At 48.1% G+C, this 21,859-nt stretch overlaps 1 protein-coding gene across 5 annotated transcripts in view; it reads right to left on the bottom strand.

The window, feature by feature from the left end:
* Positions 1-21,856, bottom strand: part of FLNB (filamin B) — a 140,248-nt gene extending 118,392 nt beyond the window's left edge. For all 5 annotated transcript variants that reach the window (XM_088831533.1, XM_055414172.2, XM_055414173.2 and 2 more), the window contains exon 1: positions 21,418-21,856. In XM_088831533.1, coding sequence (XP_088687659.1) covers positions 21,418-21,709 — 292 coding nt within the window. In that variant the 5' untranslated portion in view covers positions 21,710-21,856. The remainder of the gene's footprint in view (positions 1-21,417) is intronic.
* Positions 21,857-21,859: the final 3 nt, after the last annotated feature.

Below are 21,859 nucleotides of genomic sequence, written 5' to 3'. Positions count from 1 at the left end.
ATGGACAGGGAGGCCTGGTGTGCTGCAGTTCATGGGGTGGTAAAGAGTCAGACACAACTTAGTGACTGAACTGAACTGATTAGCAATGCCAAGCATTTTTTTACATACTCACTGACTGTATATGTTTTTGGAAAAATGTCCATTCAAATCCTGTGGCACCATTGTCTGGGGTTTTCTGCTTTTGAGTTCTTTATATATTTTGGATATTAATTCCATAACAGATATAGATTTTGCAAATATTTTTTTCCTATTTGGTAGGTTGCCTTTCCATGTTGTTGATGGTTTCCTTTGTTATGCAGAAACTTAACAATTTGATCTATTCCCATTTGTTCACTTTTGCTTTTGTTGCCTTTGAATTGTACACTTTTAAATGTGTCATTTGTTATATGTTGGTTATAACTCAATAAAGTAATCTTTTTTAAAGTAAAAATTTCTGAGCTTATACGTTCAGCTGCCTGGAACACAAAGAGCACAGCCCCCGTAGATAGGAACCACAAAACCACAAAATAGATAAGCTTGATTTTGGTCATAATGCAAAGGTGTTCTTAGAAAGTAGCTAACTGGTAACATTCATTTCATCATCAAACCATCCCCAACTCTGGACTTTCTCCCCTACTTTTAAGGACAATGCAAACATACCAGCAATCCCTTGAGATAGCTCCTTGAGAAATACTGCCTTCACTTAGACAAAAAACCATTGACTAGAAGCTCCCAGAGGCAAACATTAGACATTCTCTCTGCCTTTGAGAAACCCAAGCCTGCTGTGTTCACAAACAATGGCGGGGCCTTACATTCTAAGGTTATGAGCTCAGGAGTTTCAACACATACTTGGGGAGTGGGAGGGTAGAAGCCTTGCTAAATGTAAATGTCTTTTGTCCTAATATCATCCTGACATCTTGAGGATGATGTGTTTTCTTTCTAACAAGCTAGGCCCAACAGACAGACAACAACAACGAAACCTTTTAACTTCCCTTGATCAATTTCAATAATACACTGTACCAGCACTGAAGTATGTGTGTGAAGTCGCTCAGTTGTGTCCGACTCTTTGGAATCCCATGGACTATACAGTCCATGAAATTCTCTAGGCCAGAATACTGGAGTGGGTAGCCGTTCCCTTCTCCAGGGGATCTTCCCAATCCAGGGACTGAACCCAGGTCTCCCGCATTGCAGGCAGATCCTTTACTAGCTGAGCCACAGGGGCAGCCCACTGAAAAGGGAAATAATACACACACACACAAAGGCAGAAGAACAATACAATCACCACGCAACTGAAGAACTAAAACGCTACAGAATGGAAAACCCCTGCACGTCCCTTCATGACCGTACCCCTTCATTCCCTACCGCAGGCAATCACTATCCAAAGTGTGGTGATAATCATTCCCATAACAGAGCTGTACTTCTATTATCTATGTAAAACTTTATATAAACAGTATCACAGAGTGGCTATCTTTGTGCAGTTTGCTTTTTCTTCTCAACATTGTGAAACTGATGCAGGGTGATTAGCCTGGAGACGCTGCTGATGCCTGCGACCATACAATTGACCCATGTCTGATTTAAGCCACAGGTATGATGGGCACTCCTGGGCCAGCTCAGATCTCCTCTCTGGAGCCACCCGTCCATGCAAGCACAGGTCTCTTCTTTTTCCTTTTGCCCCTCCCCCTGCCCCAGAGTCAGCATGCAATGTGCACCCAGAATGGGAGTTCAAAGGAATTCACATCTCCATCTTTAAGGAGATGGAGAGAAGAGGAGCTGGTGGGTCTCCAGCTCCCTGTCCTTCTCCAGGCAGACAATTCTAGATGCATTCTGTATGCTCCTCAGGAGATCCCAGCAGAACTCAGTCCCTGCTGCCCACAGCAGTGACCTTGATAATTTACCTTAATGTTGGTTTCTCCACCTCCGCTCTTCCACTCATCATCCCTCCTTCCTACTTTCTGGGGTCATCCCACTCCCAAAAGGCACCTCCACCTTGGGGCAGGTCCTTGCACCCAGCTGATTCTCAGGAAACCCCAAACTACACAGAGTTACAGCGTATTCATTTTTATTGCTCTGTACTCCATTTTTATTGACATAGTTTAAAAGGATATGCCCTTTATGATGGAGTGTTTTAAGAAATCAAGTTTTTAAGTGATACTTGATGACAAAGAAAGTATCATCAAATGATGAAATAGAAAACTGCATCCAGTCTGGCTCCTAAGCTATTTATAATGTGTTATATACACATAGATGAGAAAACCAGAAGGGAATGGTAACAATTCCTCGGTTATCTATGAACAGTGAGGTTATCAGCAATTTTTCCCCTTTTACTATTTTTATGCAATTTTCCCATTTCTACGCAAAAATGTATATTACTTCTAACTAGGAAAGAAACAATAAATACTTTACAAATTATTTCTATTTTACAAATGATACGCAATCAGTAGGATTCCTACAAAAAAAATCTGTATGAAGGCAGAGGTCTTAAGAAGATAGGATAAGTAGAGATGGTTGGATGGCATCACCAACTGGATGGACATGAGTTTGAGCAAGCTCCAGGAGTTGCTGATGGACAGGGAAGCCTGGTGCGCTGCAGTCCATGGGGTCACAAAGAGTCAGACACAACTGAGCGACTGAACTGGACTGGACTAAACTGAGGCAGGATAAACAGCAGGAAGGATCTGAGAGGGAGCAGAGGGTGTGGACATGACCCCTGGGTATAAGACAAAGGGGCTGAGGGAGGCAGAGAGATGGGGCAAGGAGCCTGTGGAGTAAGACACACATCTTCCCCATCACACTCCTCCTTCCCCCCAAGCAAGCCCCAACCCCTTTTCTGATTCCACCTCCTACAACAGGCCCACCCAGCACCCAGCCTACTTTATCCTTCCTGGAACAGTTCTGATAGAAGTCTGGATAGAACCTGTTTACCTTCAAGGAAATGACTGTGCACTCAGCTCTGAAAAAGGCCTCATGGTCTGAGGACAAACCATTCCACTTGCCAGATATGGACTCAAAAGTAGGCATGTGATCTAATTTGGGACGATGGGACATAAGGAGGATGTGTTACCACCTTCTGGGAAAGTTGTTCTTGGCTTATAAGAACCCCCAGGAACTGTCTCTCAACCTCAAAGGAAGAAATCTCTGCTATGGGAAAACACAAGGGAAATCAGTCTTAGGAACAATGAAACCATGAGAGCAGAAACCCCAAGAACCTAGGTCCTTGATGACATCACTGAGTCACTGGATCCCAGAAACCCATAACCTACCCTTGTCTGGGCTTGCTGACATGACACAATCGATTTTTTTGTAAGTGAGCCAGTTCAGGGTCCCATTCCTTGCAACTGAAAGGATTCTAAATGCCCCATTTTCTCCTTGAGGACTCTTCTTTTCTGTTTTAAATTTTACTTACTTATTTTCAGCTGTGCTGGGTCTTCACTGCTATGTGGGCTTTTCTACAGTTGTGGCAAGCAGGGGCTTGTGAGGCCTTTTTATTGTGGTGGCTTCCCCTGTTGTGGAACACAGGCTGTAGGCGCACAGGCCTCAGTAGCTGTGGGCGCTACAGGTTCCTCAGTTGTGGCACATGGGCTTAGTTTCTCTGTGGCATGTGTGATCTTCCCAGACCAGGGATGGAACCCACGTCTCCTGCATTGGCAGGTGGATTCGTTACCACTGAGTCACCAGGGAAGCCCGAGGGCTCTTCTTGCTATTCATTTCATCCATACACAATGTCTTAGGGGTCCTGACACGATTTGTCCCAAACCTAACACCAATCAGCACCAACAAACCAAACCCCAAATCTGACACCTCCCTTCACCTCACTCACCCACCAGCCTGCTAAGCTACTGCTAAGTCGCTTCAGTCATGTCCGACTCTGTGTGACCCCATAGACGGCGGCCCACCAGGCTCCCCTGTCCCTGGGATTCTCCAGGCAAGAACACTGGAGTGGGTTGCCATTTCCTTCTCCAATGCATGAAAGTGAAAAGTGAAAATGAAGTTGCTCAGTCGTGTCCAACTCTTCGTGACCCCATGGACTGCAGCCTACCAGCCTCCCCTGCCCATGGGATTTTCCAGGCAAGAGTACTGGAGTGGGGTGCCATTGCCTTCTCCCACCCACCAGCCTAGAGCAGTAAAAACCTGACCCTTTCAATCAGAAAAGTGTGGGATTGATTACCTGACAGTGCTTTCCAAACACTTCCCATGTGGCAAGTACTTTACTCATTAAATCTTCACACCCACTCTGGCAGGTAGAAACTATGATTATCCTCCGTTTACTGGTGAGAACACTGAGCACTAACCCAGAGAAACCATGTAACCCAACACTACACCACACAGTAAATGCCAGATTCAACCCCAGAGCTGCCTGACTCCCAAGTCCTCACTCTTAACCGTGAGCGCCCCATTCCCAGAAACCCAAGGGAGGCAGGTCATGTCATCAACTAGCAGATGGACAGAAAAATCTGACTCAGCCTCATACTTAAGAGCATACCATCCATTCCTGGAGACTAGCCAGGGGTAATTCAGAGATCCAATCCTGTGTTCACCTTGCTTTGTAGGAACTATGGGACATGCTAATCTGAGGGGAAGGGACCGTACTGCAAACAGTATATCCAGCATATTTGTTTTACTTTATCTACTGACAGGGACTCCAAGAGAGTTTCAACTCAAAGCAAGCTTTCAGTACGGAGGCAAAATTGGTTACCATCACATAAACAGTCAAGATGGATGGTTACTATAACGACTGACACAGTTTCAACTAGGATACAACAGTTGAAACAATGTATCATAGTTCAACTATGATATAATTTCAACATATTTCATTTCTTTAGAATTATTCTGGATTTGTTATGTGCTCAGTCACTCCGTCTTGTTCAACTCTGCAGGTCGACCCCATGGACTGTAGCCAGACAGGTTCCTCTGTCCAGGCGAGAACACTGGAGCGGGTTGCCATTTCCTAACTCAAGGGATCGTCCTGACCCAGGAATCGAACCTGCATCTCTTGCGTCTCCTACATTGGCAAGTGGACTCTTTACAACTTCGCTAACCTGGGAAGAAGCCCAGAATTATTCTGGACTGAAGTAAATTTATTGTTCATTCAAAACACTCAAATTTAAAAAATCATTTTCTTGATGCTGGGAAAGGCTGGGGGCGGGAGGAGAAGGGGACGACAGAGCATGAGATGGCTGGATGGCATCACCGACTCTGTGGACATGAGTTTGAGTGAACTCCGGGAGTTGGTGATGGACAGGGAGGCCTGGCGTGCTGTGATTCATGGGGTCGCGGAGAGTCAGACACAACTGAGCAACTGAACTGAACTGAACTGAATCCCCTTTATGCTCCTAGACTCCAGCACAGCTCCCAGTGCACAGCAGAGGCTCCACAAGTCTTCACCGAACAAAGTATCTACACATTACTATTCTGTGCTACACGTGAGATAATTTTATTCTCTGTAAAGCAATTATCCTTCAATTAAAAAGTAAATTAATTTAAAAATATTTTCAGTTCAGTTCAGTTCAGTTCAGTTCAGTCGCTCAGTCGTGTCCGACTCTCCGCGACCCCATGAATCACAGCACGCCAGGCCTCCCTGTCCATCACCAACTCCCGGAGTACACTCAAACTCATGTCCACAGAGTCGGTGATGCCATCCAGCCATCTCATTCTCCGTCGTCCCCTTCTCCTCCCGCCCCCAACCTTTCCCAGCATCAGAGTCTTTTCCAGTGAGTCAACTCGTCTCATGAGGTGGCCAAAGTATTGGAGTTTCAGCTTCAGCATCAGTCCCTCCAATGAACATCCAGGATTGATCTCCTTTAGAATGGACTGGTTGGATCTCCTTGCAGTATAAGGGACTCTCAAGAGTCTTCTCCAACACCACAGTTCAAAAGCATCAATTCTTCGGCGATCAGCTTTCTTCACAGTCCAACTCTCACATCCATAATATTTTATTCTCCTTCAAATTCTTTCTCAACTCTTTGGAATAGGTCAAGGAGAAAAGTTCAGTGTGCTGTAGGTGACTTTGAACACCTCTTCACCTCTGGCTAATTTTCCTTTTAACCAAAAGAGCAGGCCTCCTGCTGAGAACAGGCAACAGCACCAGCTGGGATTTAATAACACTGTTTGGGGTTTATTTATGGTTACCTTCGATTTACCTAGTGACACTGCTTTTCCATATTATGAAAGTCTCCTTTCCAAATACATTTGTTTTAAAAGTGAGTCAGTCAACTGTGGGGGAGGGGGTGGTGAGTGAAAATGGAATAAGAGACAGGGGAGATGGCAAAAAGAATAGAGCTGGTTCCTTTACAAATAACTGAATTTGGGGAAACACAGGAGTAGGCCAGATCCCCCATTTTACAGATGGGGAAGCAGGCTGAGAGGTCAGGGTTCTCCATCCAGGGATGACAGAAGCAGGCCTGGGACTAAGATACAGTGTCTGATCCTGCCATCTGCCTGGGACCGGAAATCCTGACAAATCCAACTTGCTCTGGGCCTTTTCCAGGACCAGAAACTGGTCTCCAGATGCAGAGCTGATCTTATTGATAACACCTAACCAATGGTCAACTTTAAGAGCTGGTGAAAAAGAAATAAAAGCCGCTGTGTAATGGTGTAAATTTTGCTTTATCACATGGAAATGGTACTCAGGCTGACTAATATCTTCCCAGTATCAAAACATAAAAATCAGGCTTCCCTAGTGGCTTGGTGGTAAAGAATCCACCGACCAATGCAGGAGACACGGGCTGGATCCCTGATTTGGGAAGATCCCACATGCTGTGGAACAGCTAAGCCCGTGTGCCACAACTACTGAGCCCATGCTCCAGAGTCTGGGAGCTACAACTACTGAGCCCAAGCACCCTAGAGCCCGTGCTCCACAGCAAGAGCAGCCACTGCAGTGAGCAGCCCACGCGCCACAACTAGGCAGTAGCCCCCACTGGCCACAACAAGAAAAAAAAACATGCAGCAATGAAGACCCAGAACAGCCAAAAATAAAGAAATAAAAATAAATACAATCATTAAAAAATTTTAAAAAATCTGCACTAGTCACTCACTGAAGTAACCCCCCACACTCCACAAATTCGATCTCTGGGAAAGATGTTGGGTGTTCCCTGCCCCCACAAAAGGTGACGTAAAAAAATGACACTCCCTGAAAGACAAGTATTAGAAATGTGGCCCAACAAAGGACACAGCAGGCAGCTGCACTCAAGGGGTAACTGGGAGAAGCAGGTAGTTCCACGAGACACAGATCCCTTCAGCCTGTCTGGGCCAAGACCAGCATATTCCTGACAAGAACTGAGAATGCTGCCAACCTCCCACATCCCCTGGTCTAAGCAGCCAAAGTTTGCAGTTGCCAGCTGCCTTCCCTCACTCCATTTGGGCAATTTTGATGCTGTCTGTACAGGCTGGTGTCACCCCAGCAGTCTAGTTCCCAAGAACTACTGTAAAAAATATGTTGGTGGCTCCGTGAGAAGAGGTTCGATAGTGCTGGGTTCAAGACAACACCCAGGGCAGCACAAATCCTGACAGGTGGTTCAGGCAGTCCCACCATGATCCCAGACATCAAAGGGCCAGGACTAGAAGAGAAAGAAGGCGGTGCCCAGGGCCAGGTCAGCCAACAAGCCAGGCTGAAGGAGTGGGATTAGGGCTGCGGGAGCAGCTAGGATAACCTGCTTGGCTTCAGACTGAAAGTGTTCAAGGAGGGCAACATCACCTCCCCTCCAGCATGACTGACTTCTCTTCATTCTCCTCCACTAGGGGCTGAAAAGGGTTAGTGGGAGGGGCAGGGCTTCACAGTCTAATAATGCAATGCTGGCTTCAAACTCACCATTCAAAAAACTAAGATCACGGCATCTGATCCCATCACTTCACGGCAAATAGATGGGGAAACAATGGAAACAGTGACAGACTATTTTCTTGGGCTCCAAAATCACTGCAGTGACTGCAGCCATGGAATTAAAAAATGCTTGCTCCCTGGAAGAAAAGGTATGACAAATCTAGATAGCATATTAAAAAGCAGAGACATTACTTTGCAAACAAAGATCCATATAGTCAAAGCTATGGTTTTTCCAGTAGTCATGTATGGATGTGAGGGTTGGACTATAAAGAAAGCTGAGCGCTGAAGAATTGATGCTTTTGAACTGTGGTGTTGGAGAGGACTCCTGAAACTCCCTTGGACTGCAGGGAGATCCAACCAGTCAATCCCAAAGGAAATCATATATATATATATATATATATATATATATATATATCTACTAGCCAAACAAGAAGAAAGGGAAAGTCAGGGAATGTGTCAAGAACAGTTGGCACCTGTTTTCTATTCTTAAGGGATATTTGGCCTGAAGACCAGGAAATGCGACTGGCCTATGACTCCTGCCCTCAAAAATCCAGGCCACTTCTTTGTCAAAAAACACCCTAAAAGGTACGAGGTATCTTTGACCAATTTCTGAGTCACCAATTTCTTTGACTCACCCTTCCCCTTACAAGATAATTAGGCCATGTCTTCCTCCAGTCAAAGTGGCCACCACTAGCCCAGGAATTAACAGGAGGGAGGAAGGCAGTGACCACCAGTTAAGGTCCCTTAGTGTCCACCAAGGGCTGGGTCAAGTGCTTTACAGGAACTGTATCATTTATCCTCAATAAGACCAAGAGCGGGGTACTAATATAGCCCGGGGCACATAAGCATCTTGCCCCAAGTCTCCTAGTTATTAAGTAGCAGGGTCTAACTGATCCATACTCTTAAGCACCCTGAGGAAATGACTCAATTTATATTTAAAAGTGGTTTACAGCCTATCTCCTTTGTCTCAAACAAGAGCAAGACAGGACGATTCCATGGGTCTGGTGTCCTGAGGGCTGTTGAGAAAATGTCTCCAAGAAACCAAGGAAGAACTCAGGGATACAGACAATTTTCAGACATCTGAGAGTTTGCAGGTAGGCAAGGGTGAGAATTGCATGGACAGAGGAGCCTGGCGGGCTACAGTCCATGCAGTCACAAAGAGTCACACACGAATGAAGCAACTTAGCACTCATGCACACATGAGTGAACCAACTACATTGTTCAGTTCAGTTCAGTTCAGTCGCTCAGTCGTGTCCGACTCTCCGCGACCCCATGAATCACAGCACGCCAGGCCTCCCTATCCATCACCAACTCCCGGAGTACACTCAAACTCATGTCCACAGAGTCGGTGATGCCATCCAGCCATCTCATTCTCTGTCGTCCCCTTCTCCTCCCGCCCCCAACCTTTCCCAGCATCAGAGTCTTTTCCAGTGAGTCAACTCGTCGCATGAGGTGGCCAAAGTATTGCAGTTTCAGCTTTAGCATCAGTACATTTAAACAGCTAAGGGAGCTGAGCAACTAAAAGCTATGTTTTAGATTCGTGTTTCTGTGCTGGACTAATCATGAGACAAGGTCACAATGTAACCAAAGATAATTACTATTATTAAGAGACCCTGGCAGTCCCAATAAAAGTTGATCCTAAAAACTTTTAAGAGACAGAAGTGGCTGCAACACCCCACTCTGTGGTTGACCAAAACTTATTTCTAGACGAAGGGAGACTTGCAAACCATCATGAGCCTCAACCAAGACCTCCAATTTTAATGCTGACCACAGCTCAGCAATAACTCAAGGATGAATCTTGTTACAACCATCAGTATAATCAAAATGATTTCACAAAACATTTCCAGTTCATAGTCTTTTTCCTAAGAAAATGCATCCCCTCTTCCACATTCTGATCAAAAGAGAGCTGAAAGCAAAACTCTAGAAAACAGAAAAAAAGACTTAACATTCTTCACAGGTGATGCATTTTTTTCTTTATATTTCTATGTTCTTGTTTTTAAATTTTTTTAAACAAAAAACTACAAATGCAACTTTTCATTTCATTAAAAAAAAACAAAACAACTTATTAGAAGTGAGTTTCAAAGACATGCTGAGCTGACATGTCCTCCTTTGGAGACTGAAATCTCAGGAGAGGGTTCAAGTCACAGCCTGCCACATACTGGCTGACCTGGGCGTGCCTCAGTTTCCTTGTCTGTGTAATGGGGTTACCACAATAACCACAGCTCGGGGTTGCAATGGAGTTCCATTTAGCCTTTATTGAAAAGGATTTATCCCAATGCCTGGTACCAGTACATGCTCAATATATATTTACTATTAACAAAACTATTACTGTGATCATAGTGTCTTTCAGTGGCTTCTTTTGATGTTCATTTTTCTGACCCTCACATGGCAACCTGGAAAATGCCTTGTTCTCTAACAGTTGAAGTTAAATTATGGATGTTCGAAAAATGACTACAAAATGCTGAATTCTTTATGTTCAGCATCACTGTCCCAAATGATGAACATTTGGGGGCTTCCCAGGTAGCTCAAATAGTAAAGAGTCTGCCTGCAACGCAGGAGACCTGAATTCGATCTCTGGGTTGGGAAGATCCCGTGGAGGAGGGCATGACAACCCACTCTAGTATTCTTGCCCAGAGAATTCCATGGACAGAGGAGCCTGGCAGGGTCCAGTCCACGGGGTCGCAAAGAGTCAGACACAACTCAGCAAGTACTGCTCACTGTCCCAAAAACTGAGGTGCTCTACTGGGACTGCAGACCCAACTGTCCACGCACATTACTCCCATTTCTCTGTAGCCTGATGATCATACATTTTTTGAAAGCAAATACACTGCAAACAAGTCAAAGTACCAAACTTACTACTCAACCCATCTATGCTGGAGGTTGTTTATTTATTCGATAAGTTATTTATTATACTCCTACTAAAAGCCAAGCTCAGAGCCCCAGAGGTAAATAAGAGACAGCGCCTGACCTGGAGCAGTCGTCACCCAGTAGGAGAACAAGACAGGCAAGTTAGGAGACCAACACAGCTCAGTAAGCTATGAACTGGAAGGGCACCAGGGGAGCGGGGAGCTGTGGGTGCCCTCCCACCTTGGCTGTGACTCCCCATGGCTTTCAAACAAAACTACTAAGAAAAGGAGATAGGAGAGGTGATTATGGTGCCCCACTGGAAGTGTAACATGACACCTCGATCACTTCCTGTAAAGGACTTCCCAGCAGAAGAGGCATTCCCCAAGTACCAGCTTGCTTGCCTCCTTTAGTGGAGATGGGGTATGTGACAAGCCACTGCCCAGGTGCAAACCAGGATCCACCAAGGTTCCTTCTCCCAGAACACTTTCTGGGTTCTGCCCTGCGATGGCTGGAAGCTGCACTGAGCAGCCCCCAGTCCCACCAGCAGCACACCCTCGGTCTTCCAGCCTCTGCCTCTTCTGACAAGGAATCTTGTAAACAGAACCCAGAACTAACTCTGTTCAATTCACAGAACTGCCAAGTCACAGAGGTCCTTTAGGGTTGGAGCCCCGAGGCCCCGGCACCTGAGGACCCCTGGGACGGCAGGGCCTGGGGCTGCTCCTCTGGCTTGCTTTACCTCACTGAGGGAACAATCACTTTGTTCCTGTGCATCAAGTACCAAGCTGGACCTCCCTGGTGATCCAGTGATTATGAATCTGCCTGTCAATGCAGGGGACACAGGTTCGATCCCTGGTCTGAGAAGATCCCGCATGCCATGGGGCAACTCAGCCCGTGTGCCACAACTACCGACCCTGCCCTCTAGAGCCTATGTTCCACACAAGAGAACCCACTGCAACGAGAAGCTGGTGCACTGCAACTAGAGAAAGCCCTGTGCCGCTATGAAGGCCCAGCACAGGAGAAAAAAAAAAGCACCAGTCTGAACTGTGCTCCCAGCAGGCTGGAGAATGCCAAACAATTCTTGTTTTCCCAGAATATCTGATAACTCACTTCAGGGAGGTGCGCACAAGCAGTGCAGTACCAGCATGATAAGAACTTGGTTATTTTCTTCGGGGCTGCAGAGGAGATGGAGGAATCTGATTCTAGGCACTGAGACTCCTTTCATACCCCCGGCTGCATGGGAGGCCTGCCTCTGCCTGGGTCACCAGCAAGCAGCACGAGGCAGAAAGCGGCACCACTCCTGTTTGTTGAAGGAAAGCTGACCGCGGCCTGCCTCTGCTAATCTCAAAATCTTAATTTATGGGATGCGGAGAATTTACACAGTCCCTGCCACAGTCCCCACCCATTTCCCTATAGCTCAAAAGCCAAAATTCCACATGGGGTTCCAAGTAATTCCAACCTCTTTGGTTGCCTTTATATCTAAACGGAAATTCCAGAAAAGTTGTCTGGCATGGCAAAAGCTGACCAGCCTTATGAAAATACCCAGAAAGGTGACCCATTTAGTCAAAAGAGCTTTCAGATCTCCATGAGAAAAGGAATTCATGCCAGCATAAAGGGCCTTCAGAGAGGGAGAACAGGAGTGTTGTGTTAACGCCCAGGCCTTTCCACGAGCCAGCCCTGCGATTCCTGGGGAGGCTGAGCACCCAGAGACGGCCGGCAAGACCAGCTTGATCGCTCAGGAGCTGTACTTCAGGAGAAGCCGCTCAGGGACACAGTGCAGTCCTGGAGCACACGGCTTGGTGCCCTGGTGGTGCACAGCAAGGGGCCTGCCCCCCAGGCTCCTTGACTATGAGCAAGGAACCACTGGCTTGGACTGGAAGTTTGTACCAAGGCTGCTCGACTGATACAGGCTGAGTGCCAGCAAGGAGAGAAAAGTTCTGCTCAGCGGCAATCGCGACCCAATGCCCCACCTCCACCCTGCCGCCCCTGCCAGTTAATGTTTACAGGTGGCAGAAGGCAAGGACGTGGGGTGAGGTCACTGCTGACAGAGCACAGCTGGGCCAGTGTCGACTGTCACCAAGGATCTCCCAGTAGAGCTGGGTCTCAGCAAACCCCACCCAGATACCCTCACAAGTGGTGGGCACTGCAGGCCCCACAGGACTGCTGCCAGGAGGCAGCCTCTTCCACACTGCTGACTTCCAGGCCTCGCAAAGAAAGCCCTGCCTGGCTCCCCTAAGGAGACTTTCAACTGGTCACTGTTGTCCAGACCTGCAGTGAAATCACTGGCCCTGAAAACCAAACAAAGGCAGGAAAGAACCAGAGAGCTGTCTCCAAGAACTGGAAAGAAGACCCCCATGAACGCTTTACGGTGCCAGAAGAGGTAAGGCAAATGGACCCCCCCCAAAGCTGTGTTTTATAGGAGGAAATTTCAATTTCACACTAACCAAGTCCAAATGTTCAAGTAAAATAAAAGTGTTTTAAATAAAACAGAAATGAACAGGAGTAAAGCGGTAGAAAATCTCTCACTATAACATCTGCAGGCTTCCCTGCTGGCTCAGCAGTAAAGGGTTCATCTCCCAATGGAGGAGATGTGGGTTCAATCCCTGGGCTGGGGAGTTCCCCTAAAGAAGGCAATGGCAACCCACTCCAATATCCTTGCCTGGCAAATCCCATGGACAAAGGCATCTGACAGGCTACAGTCCATACGGCTGAAAAAGAGTCGGACATGACTTAGCAATTAAACAACAACAACAATATATCTATTTTATGAGTGTAGAACCCAACGTTGACACTACAAAACAAAAACTACAGCTTAATGCAGGCAAGGATCATGACTGGCATGTGAGGTAGATTTGAGCCTCAGTTTTCTCATCTATAACTTAGAAATAGATATAAAGCCACACTCTTTGCAGGGTTTATAATGAGGATTAGAAGTAATCAAAGCAAGGCACTCAGGATAATGCTTAGCACACAGCAGGCACAGGGAGACACTAGATCTTATGTTAGAGATACGTGTGCACACACCAACATTTGGTACATGAAGGGCATCATGGTGGGCATTCTTGAAAACAAGAACAGCCAAGGACTATTCAGAGGAGCACAAGTGTCCTCCATGCCAAGCTGTCTACCTGTGCCAGGTTTTGACAATGGGGAAAGGAGGAAGTCAACACTCAGTCAAAATAGACTCTCTTCCCAGAACATGGACTCAATTTCTGAAGAAAAGTAGTCAGGCACCTTATACATTCAAGGCTGCTTTCCCAGCCCCCAAAGAAGAAAGTACTGCTGTTTATCATACAATAACATGAGTCCATTTGGTGATTATCAAACACGTTTAATGAATAGCTAGATTTACAATAGTAACGTAAAATGATTTGTAGTAGAACACCATAAACTGTTGCTTAGTCGCTCAGTAACATCCAGCTCTTTGTGGCCCCATGGATTGTAACCCACCAGTCTCCTCTGTCCATAGAATTCTCCAGGCAAGAATACCGGAGTGGGTTGCTGTGCCCTCCTCTAGGGGATATTCCTAACCCAGGGATAGAACTCAGGTCTCTCACATTGCAGGTGGATTCTTTTACCATCTGAGCCACCAGGGAAGCCTGCCATTCATTCCCTTTTCCAGGGGAACCTCGAGACCCAGGGATTGAACCCAGGTCTCCCACACTGCAGGTAGATTCTTTACCATTTGAGTCACCAGGGAAGCCTAGAATGTCATGAAAGACAGATTTTAATATTTTTTTAAGAGCAGAAAAATACCGCACAATTAGATGGAAACAGCTCATCCAATTGGATTTAATCATTTGGTTCAATTTGTTGGGGGAAGAGGTTATAATTATAGATCTACCTCTTTAATGGAGAAAAATTAAAGATGAAAACTAAATGCAAGGACTTCCCTGGTGGTCCAGTAGCTAAAACTCCGAGTTCCCAATGCAGGGGCCCGAGTTCAATCTCCGGTCAGCAGACTAGATTCCACATGCTGCAACTAATAGTTCACCTGCCACAACTGACCTGGAGCAGTCAAATAAATTTTTTAAAAATAAGCAAACACAGATTAATAACAATATGGGGGGAAAGGAAAAGGAAATATAGATATGCAAGTAGTCAGGAGCCCCTAAACAGGATATATGCACCCCAAGGATGCAAAATATAATCCATTACAGCAGAAGAAAAAAGCAGATCTTCTATTTGGATTTGCTACATAAAAAGAAACTAAACTTTAGTAATATTTAATATACAGACTGACAGTGGTATATGTATAGAGCTTATAAACATACGCATATGAGAAAGGGGTACATTCAATTTTTTTTCTTTTCCGATAGGAATAACTGGAGCAGCAGTGAAGAGATCCTCAGATTAGCTGAGCCATTTCAGCTGGGTTCATTTACCTTACCCCAGGCTACCTAAACGAAGATGCTCTACTGGCAACCTCTAGCCTCAAAGGGTCCTTTGTGAGCCAGCCCCTGCCTACCTCTCCACCACCCCTCCAATCTCCACCTGACACACTCTTCTACTTCTGGGCTCACCTGACTAATTATAGTCAGGCTTTAGGTTTCAGCACAACAGCCCCTTCCTCCAGGAAGCCCTCCAAACTACCCAGTCCAGCCTGACGGAAGGCGCTCTTCCCCCTTGGAGGGCTTATCACCTTAGTCCTTACTTGGTGGTCCACAGACAGTGACAACTGGGAGCCAACTGGAAGGCCAGAATTCAGAGTTCACCCCTAATCTAGTGAATCAGGCTGACATTTTTAACGGGCCCCCATTTTCAAGTTCCCAGGTGATTTGTGTGTGCCTGAAGGTTTGAGAAGGACACTCCCTGGTGACTTGTCTCTCCTCTGTGCTGAGCAGTAAGGCAAGCCAGGGCCATGACTCTCATTATATCCCTGTGGCCCTAGCACCAAGCCTGGCTCAGAGCTAGTCTTTCATATGCTGGTTAAATGAGGAAAGGAAGAGAGAAAGGATTTTGAGAGGCACCTTGGAAATGCCAAGCTGGAGGGAGGGGGTAACTAACACACAGTTTGACAGTGGCAGGACTGGCCAGAGAATAGACTGAGGATAAGACAAAGTCCACTATAGTAATAATGACAAGGCTAGCATTATGCTGTAACTTAACCAATTCAAATCGAACGCTCTCGGCGAAGCTCCGATAAGAACTATCATTCTCCTCCGTTTTACAAACCTTTCTGAGGCTCAGAAAGGTTAATGCAGTGGACCAGAGTTGCACAACTGTTAGTGGCAGAACAATGGTGAGAAACAGCTTCAGGTATGTGCTACCCTGAAGGCCGTTTACAGAGAAAGCAGGGTGATGCAGCACCCTGGCCATGCAGCCCATGCAAGCAGGGCCCCAAGGCTCTGACCTGAGCAGCTGCTGCCCGAGAAGCAAGCCAGCCATCCTCGACCAACCCATGGTATGGCGTCACAGCACAGAATCAGGACCCCCTCCCCGGGTGGGAGTACCCAGGAGACATAATTTGGCTCCAAATCAAAGCTCTCCTTCATCACAGACTCTCCAAGAAAGAAGGCAGCTGCTGACTGGCATGCTGGCCCCACCATTGCTGGAGGAGCTTGCAGACGTCTAACTACCATCTGGAAATGATTTGGCCCTGAGATTCCTGAACGGGTGGGAGACTGGAATGACCAGCCACTCCAAACTCCTGTTCAGCTCAAAGAAACAAAGTTGGAATGAATGGGTCCTGGAGGCAAAAAATCATAACACAACCAGAGGTCACCCCCTGCGAAGGAGGGGACACCCTCTGGGCAATCCATAACCCTATTAGAGCAACAGGAATCGTCATTAGCCAACCAAGCTGGTTTCCCCAGCATGGTGTCAGTTTTAAATGTCCTTTCAGTGTGCAAACTCTCCAGTGTGACTTTTGAGAATATTATTGGACAGCACTTTATTTATTTAACCAAACACACAGCACCAACAGTTCATGTGCCATGAACTGTTCTGAGCACTTAAAAAAATATTAACTTGTTTAGTTTTTACAATAACCTTTTAAGGAGTAGCTATTATCCCGATTTAAGCTATAAGCAAAACAAGGCACATAAGTTTCTTAATAGATACTTAGTGGCAAGTAGGATTTGAACCAAGAATCCTAGCCCTTAACAAACTGACACTAATGTGTCATGTTGTTACAAGTAGCCCAGAACCTTCTCAGGAAGCCTGCTATCTTGCTGCTTTTTAAGCCTTTCCTAGATGTGAACTAGTGACTCAGATGGTAAAGAATCTACCTGCAATGTAGAAGACCTGGGTTCAATCCCAGGGAGAAAGAAATGGCAACCCACTCCAGTAATCTTGCCTAGGAAATCCCACAGACAGAGGAGCCTGTCAGGCTACAGTCCATGGGGTCGCATGGAGTCAGACATGACTGAGCGACTAACACTTTCCTTTTCTTTCCAGATGTGAACTACACTGCCTGAAAGACACACTGGTATTTGCTAAGTATTTATAAGACAGAGCAGAATTTAGTATTATTTGTATATTATTTTGGTGGGAACGGGATGAAAGGAAAGAAAACGGAGTGAGTGACCTACCACCTTGGAAACTCTGCCCAGTGACCGGAGGTCTTAGGAACATGCACCCTGCCTATTCTGGGGTGCTGACCTGGCACAGGCACTTTAAGCAAACATCAGGGTCAGACCACATCTATTAAAAAGGAAATAATTCCTTTATATAAAGGATCAAACCGAAACACACCACCCAAATTTCTAGGCTGCCCTGATTGTCATTCCTGGGTTGGGAGATCCCTTCTTCTCCAAGTTGGCTGCACTGCCCAGGATCAGAAAAGCTTTTGGAAAAACAAGTAAATAAACCTGCCAGCTCCTGGCAGACAAATGGAATTAAATATGCTGAGGTCTCATTATGAACTGCCCAGGGTATAAGAAGGAACTTCAACTTTGGGATGAAGCCACAGATGGGCCCACCTTACAAGGAATCACAAACATAAATAAACAGCCAGGGAATTCTAGGCAGAAAAGCCACACTGCTCTCAGCATCTGACCATCTATGTCACACAACTGGTGCCTATACCCAACTCTAATGATTCCCACAACGTATGTTGTTGGGAGCTATCCAAAGTATACAAAACCTGCACAGATACTTTCCCAGATCACAGGAGTGAAATGTCTCCCATTGGTAGTAGGAATCTCCAAGAAACAAACAACAACAAAACCACTGAAGACAGGGCAGCTATTCCCTCAACAAATCCACTTCAAAACAAGAAATAAGTTGCAAACTCGGGCTTTCCCACTGGTGCTAGCGGCAAAGAAACCACCTGCCAATGCAAGAGATGCGGGTTTGATCCCTGGGTTGGGAAGACCCCCTAGAGAAGGCAATGGCAACCCACTCCAGTATCCTTGCCTGAAAACGTCCATGGACAGAGGAGCCTGGCGGGCTACCGACAATGAGGGTGCAAAAAGTCAGACACAACTGAGCACAGCATGAAGGAAGGAGAAGGGAAGCAAAGAGAAAAGCAAAAAACCAAAACAAAAAAAAGATGCAACTGATTCTGCGCACTTCCTGACATGACACTCATTTCATGGACCCGCTTCACAGTTCAGAGGATTAATCTCATCCCTCACCTAAGGCCTCACTTTGTTCAAGGTCAGAGGCTCAGTGTATGGATGTCCAATCATAACCCCTACACCCCAGATTTACAAAACTTGGTGTTCACATGAGCTCTCTGGTGGGACAATGGGGCTGTATTTTACTGTTTCTGGTCAGTTAAAGGTCAGTTAAGCCTCAAGTTCAACAACTTGTCAGACCTAGATTCCAGTCAACATTCACCAGCTGGGTGACCTGCAAAGGAAGTTACTTCACTCCCGTTTCCCCAACTTTAAACAGAGGTAATGATACTAACCGGCTTCCCAGGTGGCGCTAGTGGTAACAAAAAGTGAAAAATGAAGTCGCTCAGTTGTGTCTGACTCTTTGGGACCCCATGGACCGTAGCCTACCAGGCTCCTTCATCCACGGAATTTTCCAGGCAAGAGTAATGGAGAGGGTTGCCATTTGAATCCACCTGCCAATGCAGGAGATGTAAGAGACACAGGTTCAATCCCTGGGTCAGGAAGATCCCCTGGAGAAGAGCATGGCAACCCACTCCAGTATTCTGGCCTGGAGAATCCCGAGGACAGAGCAACCTGGCGGCAGTACAGTCCACAGAGTCACAATAGCAGCCTAGAGTCCATACAAAGAGTCGGACTCGACTGACACGACTGAAGACAATGATATTAACCACCATCCCCAGTAATAACAACAACCATTTTCTAAGCACTTGGCCTGGACTGGGAAGTGGTGGAGAGATCATTACATAGACAAGGAAACCAGATCCCATGGATTCGAGGTGGTGATCAGCGGGGTCATCAACAGAACACACTCGACACCTAGCCTGTGTCCCAAGTTGGAGCTCACTGGTCATTGTCAGCACAATGCAACACAACATAAGCAGGGAAAGCTTGAATTGAAGCCCTCGCAGGATGTAAGTTTTTTTCTGAAGGGCCTTTACCCTGCACAGTCCCAGGAGCAGAGGCAAGAGACATCAGGCATTACTGCCTCAGGGAGTCCTGGCCCTTGGCAACTCTCTCTCCAGGCTCCAGAGGCTGGAAAACCTGTTTGCTATAACGTCTTTCTGGAGAACAACTAGCAGCCAATGACAGGAGGCATAAATGTGATCACACCCTTTGACCCAGGAATCCCACTCTGGGAAATATGATCCAAGAAATTATTTAAAAGGAGAAAATAAAACCATGTAAACTGTGGTAGAAAGAGGTCCATAGCAAGAAACTGCCAAAGTCCACAGGCCACAACCTGGGAAGGGAAAGCGAACCCTGGAATGTCAGGACGGTAGAAGTCGCTGTGGCCTGGCTGGGTTCAGGAATGAAAATCATGAGGGTTAAGGAGAAAAATGTACGGGGCCAGACAAAGTCTAGAGTAAGACCCTCAATTTGGGGGCACTGATGGGAAACCATGCTGGAGGCAGCCGCAGCCTCTGTAAACAGTTGGCAAACTAGGCAGTCCAGGATTTTCTAGTACTGTAGTTTGGTTTTTTGTTGTTTTTTTTTAAAGAGATTTCATGTCATGTTCGGACACTCCTGGTTTAAATTTCTTAGTTCAGTTAATTAAATAAATACACATTTTCAAAGCAAAGAAGAAGGGATCCATGTTGAGCCCAGCCGGCCTTTGAGATTCCTCAGAGGGATCTGAGGAATCTGAAAAGAAAATAATTCCCAGAGAAACTGAGGTTCTCCTTTCCTCCTTACAGGAGATTGGTGCCCCAAAGGCGACAGCACGTCACACAGCTTCCCTCTGCAGGAGGCCACCCTCGATGGGGAGGCTGACTGGGCGGTGGCCCAGGAAGCAGCCCTACCTGCCATGACAGGTGTGGGGGAGGGCAGTGGAGAGGACCAGGAGACTCAGCCTCAGAACCCAGTTTCAGGCAAGAGAATGTCCCAGCAGCCTCACCAGCGGCCCTTCCTTCCTGTCAGGGGGTCACTCCAAGGCCTGCTTTCCTCAGGAAGAGACCTGAGGCAGCTACTCACGGGCAAGAGGTTCACCTGGCAGAACACACACACACACACACACACACACACACACTCTGCACAGTGACATGCTCTCCACACATGCTCTGTGTACATACACTCTCTGCACACCTACACACTCGCGCGGGCACACACACTACACGCCCCTTGCCCCATCCTTAGAGTCCACACCCATCGGCCGCCTCGTGACCTTTCCAGAAGCCCTCAACCAGCCGAGGTCACAGGGGGGACCTCACCCCCACTCTACCTCCCCCGTTGCGGGTCGGGGGAGGCGGGGGAAAGGAGCCCAACATCAACTCCCTCCTCTCTCAGGAAGACCCTGGTGTGGGGAGGGCGGGGAGAGGAAGGCAAAGCCTCCTTTAATTGTCACCCACTTCCTTCAATTCTCAGCTGGACCCTCGCTGGCCGGAGCAAGCCCATTAACCCTCTGCCCCCCACCCCGTCTGCAACAGGGGTCTACCGGCGCCCCAGCTCGCAGGCTGCGTGAGGGGGGAGGTAACCGGGAAGGCTGCGGGCACCCAGCGCGCACCAGCTCGGGCTCCTGCCAGGCAGCGGTGCTGTGACCACCACCCATCTCTGAATGACACCGTCGGCGGCGACAGCGCGGCCAGAGCCGAGCTGGGAGCGAGGAAGACACACCCCCGCGGCTCCCCTTCCCACCTCGGGGCCCACACCCCTTCCGGCGACCGCCAGGTCCCCGTCTCCACCTGGGGGAAGGCCCCGGATTCAGGGAACAGTCCCCCCGGGGCCTCCCACCTGGCCTCGCAGCCAACGCCCAGTCGGCGGCCGCCGAGCGAGCGCTCCCGGGAGCCGGACGAGGGCTCCACCCCCAGGGACCGCGGACCTGAGGCTTCCAGTCCCCCGGCTCCCGCTGCGATCCCCCAGCTCCCGCAGCGACCCCCCAGCTGCAGAGAAAAGCCACAGCCCCGACTCTCCCCGTGCGGGCTCAACCCGAACCTTCACCCCACCGCCCCCAACAGGCGCACAGCCCCGGCGCACGGCGGGGAGCGAGCACACGAGGAGAGCGCCCTGGAGGATGGATCTCCCGAGGGGGCCTGGGTCCCCTTTGTCCTCGCGCCCTCGGGGGACAACGTCCCCCGGTCCCGGAGCCCACACAGAGCCCGCGGCTGCTCGGCGCGGCGGTGGTGGTGGTGGGGCACCCGACGGGGAGCGTCAGCCTCCACAGGGGCGCACGCGCGGTGGAGGCTGGAGGGCGAGGGGTACCGGCCGGGCCAGGGCACTCACCGATGGACACGAGCTTGATGCTCTCGCGGTCCAGGAACTCGAGCGCCACGGACACGTTCTCCAGCTGCATCTGGCGGAAGGTGGGCCGCTGGTGGTACTTGCGGTACATGTGCTTCTGGCTGAGCACCTCCAGGAGCGCGATGAGCCGCAGCCCGTCGCTCAGGTCGGTCTGCAGGTTCCCTATGCGCTTGTTCACGCACTTAAGGTGTTCGTTGCACCAACGCGTGAAGGTGTTCTGCTGGATCTTCTTCCAGGGCGCGTCCTCCGCCAGGTCCTTCTCGGTTACCGGCATTCTGGCGGCGGGAAGAGTGCTATGCGCAGCGAGCTGCCGGAGACTGGCGTGGGGAGGCCCAAGGGCCGCGGGGAGCGAAAAACCAAAGCGGAGCGGGAGCGGGGCTCGAACTCGCTGCTACCGAAGCCGCAGCTGGGGCTGCTCTGCGCC

The sequence above is a fragment of the Moschus berezovskii genome, chromosome 24 (genome assembly GCF_049115385.1).
Source record: "Moschus berezovskii isolate FMDL1 chromosome 24, NW_MosBer_1.0, whole genome shotgun sequence".
NCBI lineage: Eukaryota > Metazoa > Chordata > Mammalia > Artiodactyla > Moschidae > Moschus > Moschus berezovskii.
Note: the sequence above shows the minus strand (reverse complement) of the source record. Positions and strands in the feature narration are given on the sequence as shown.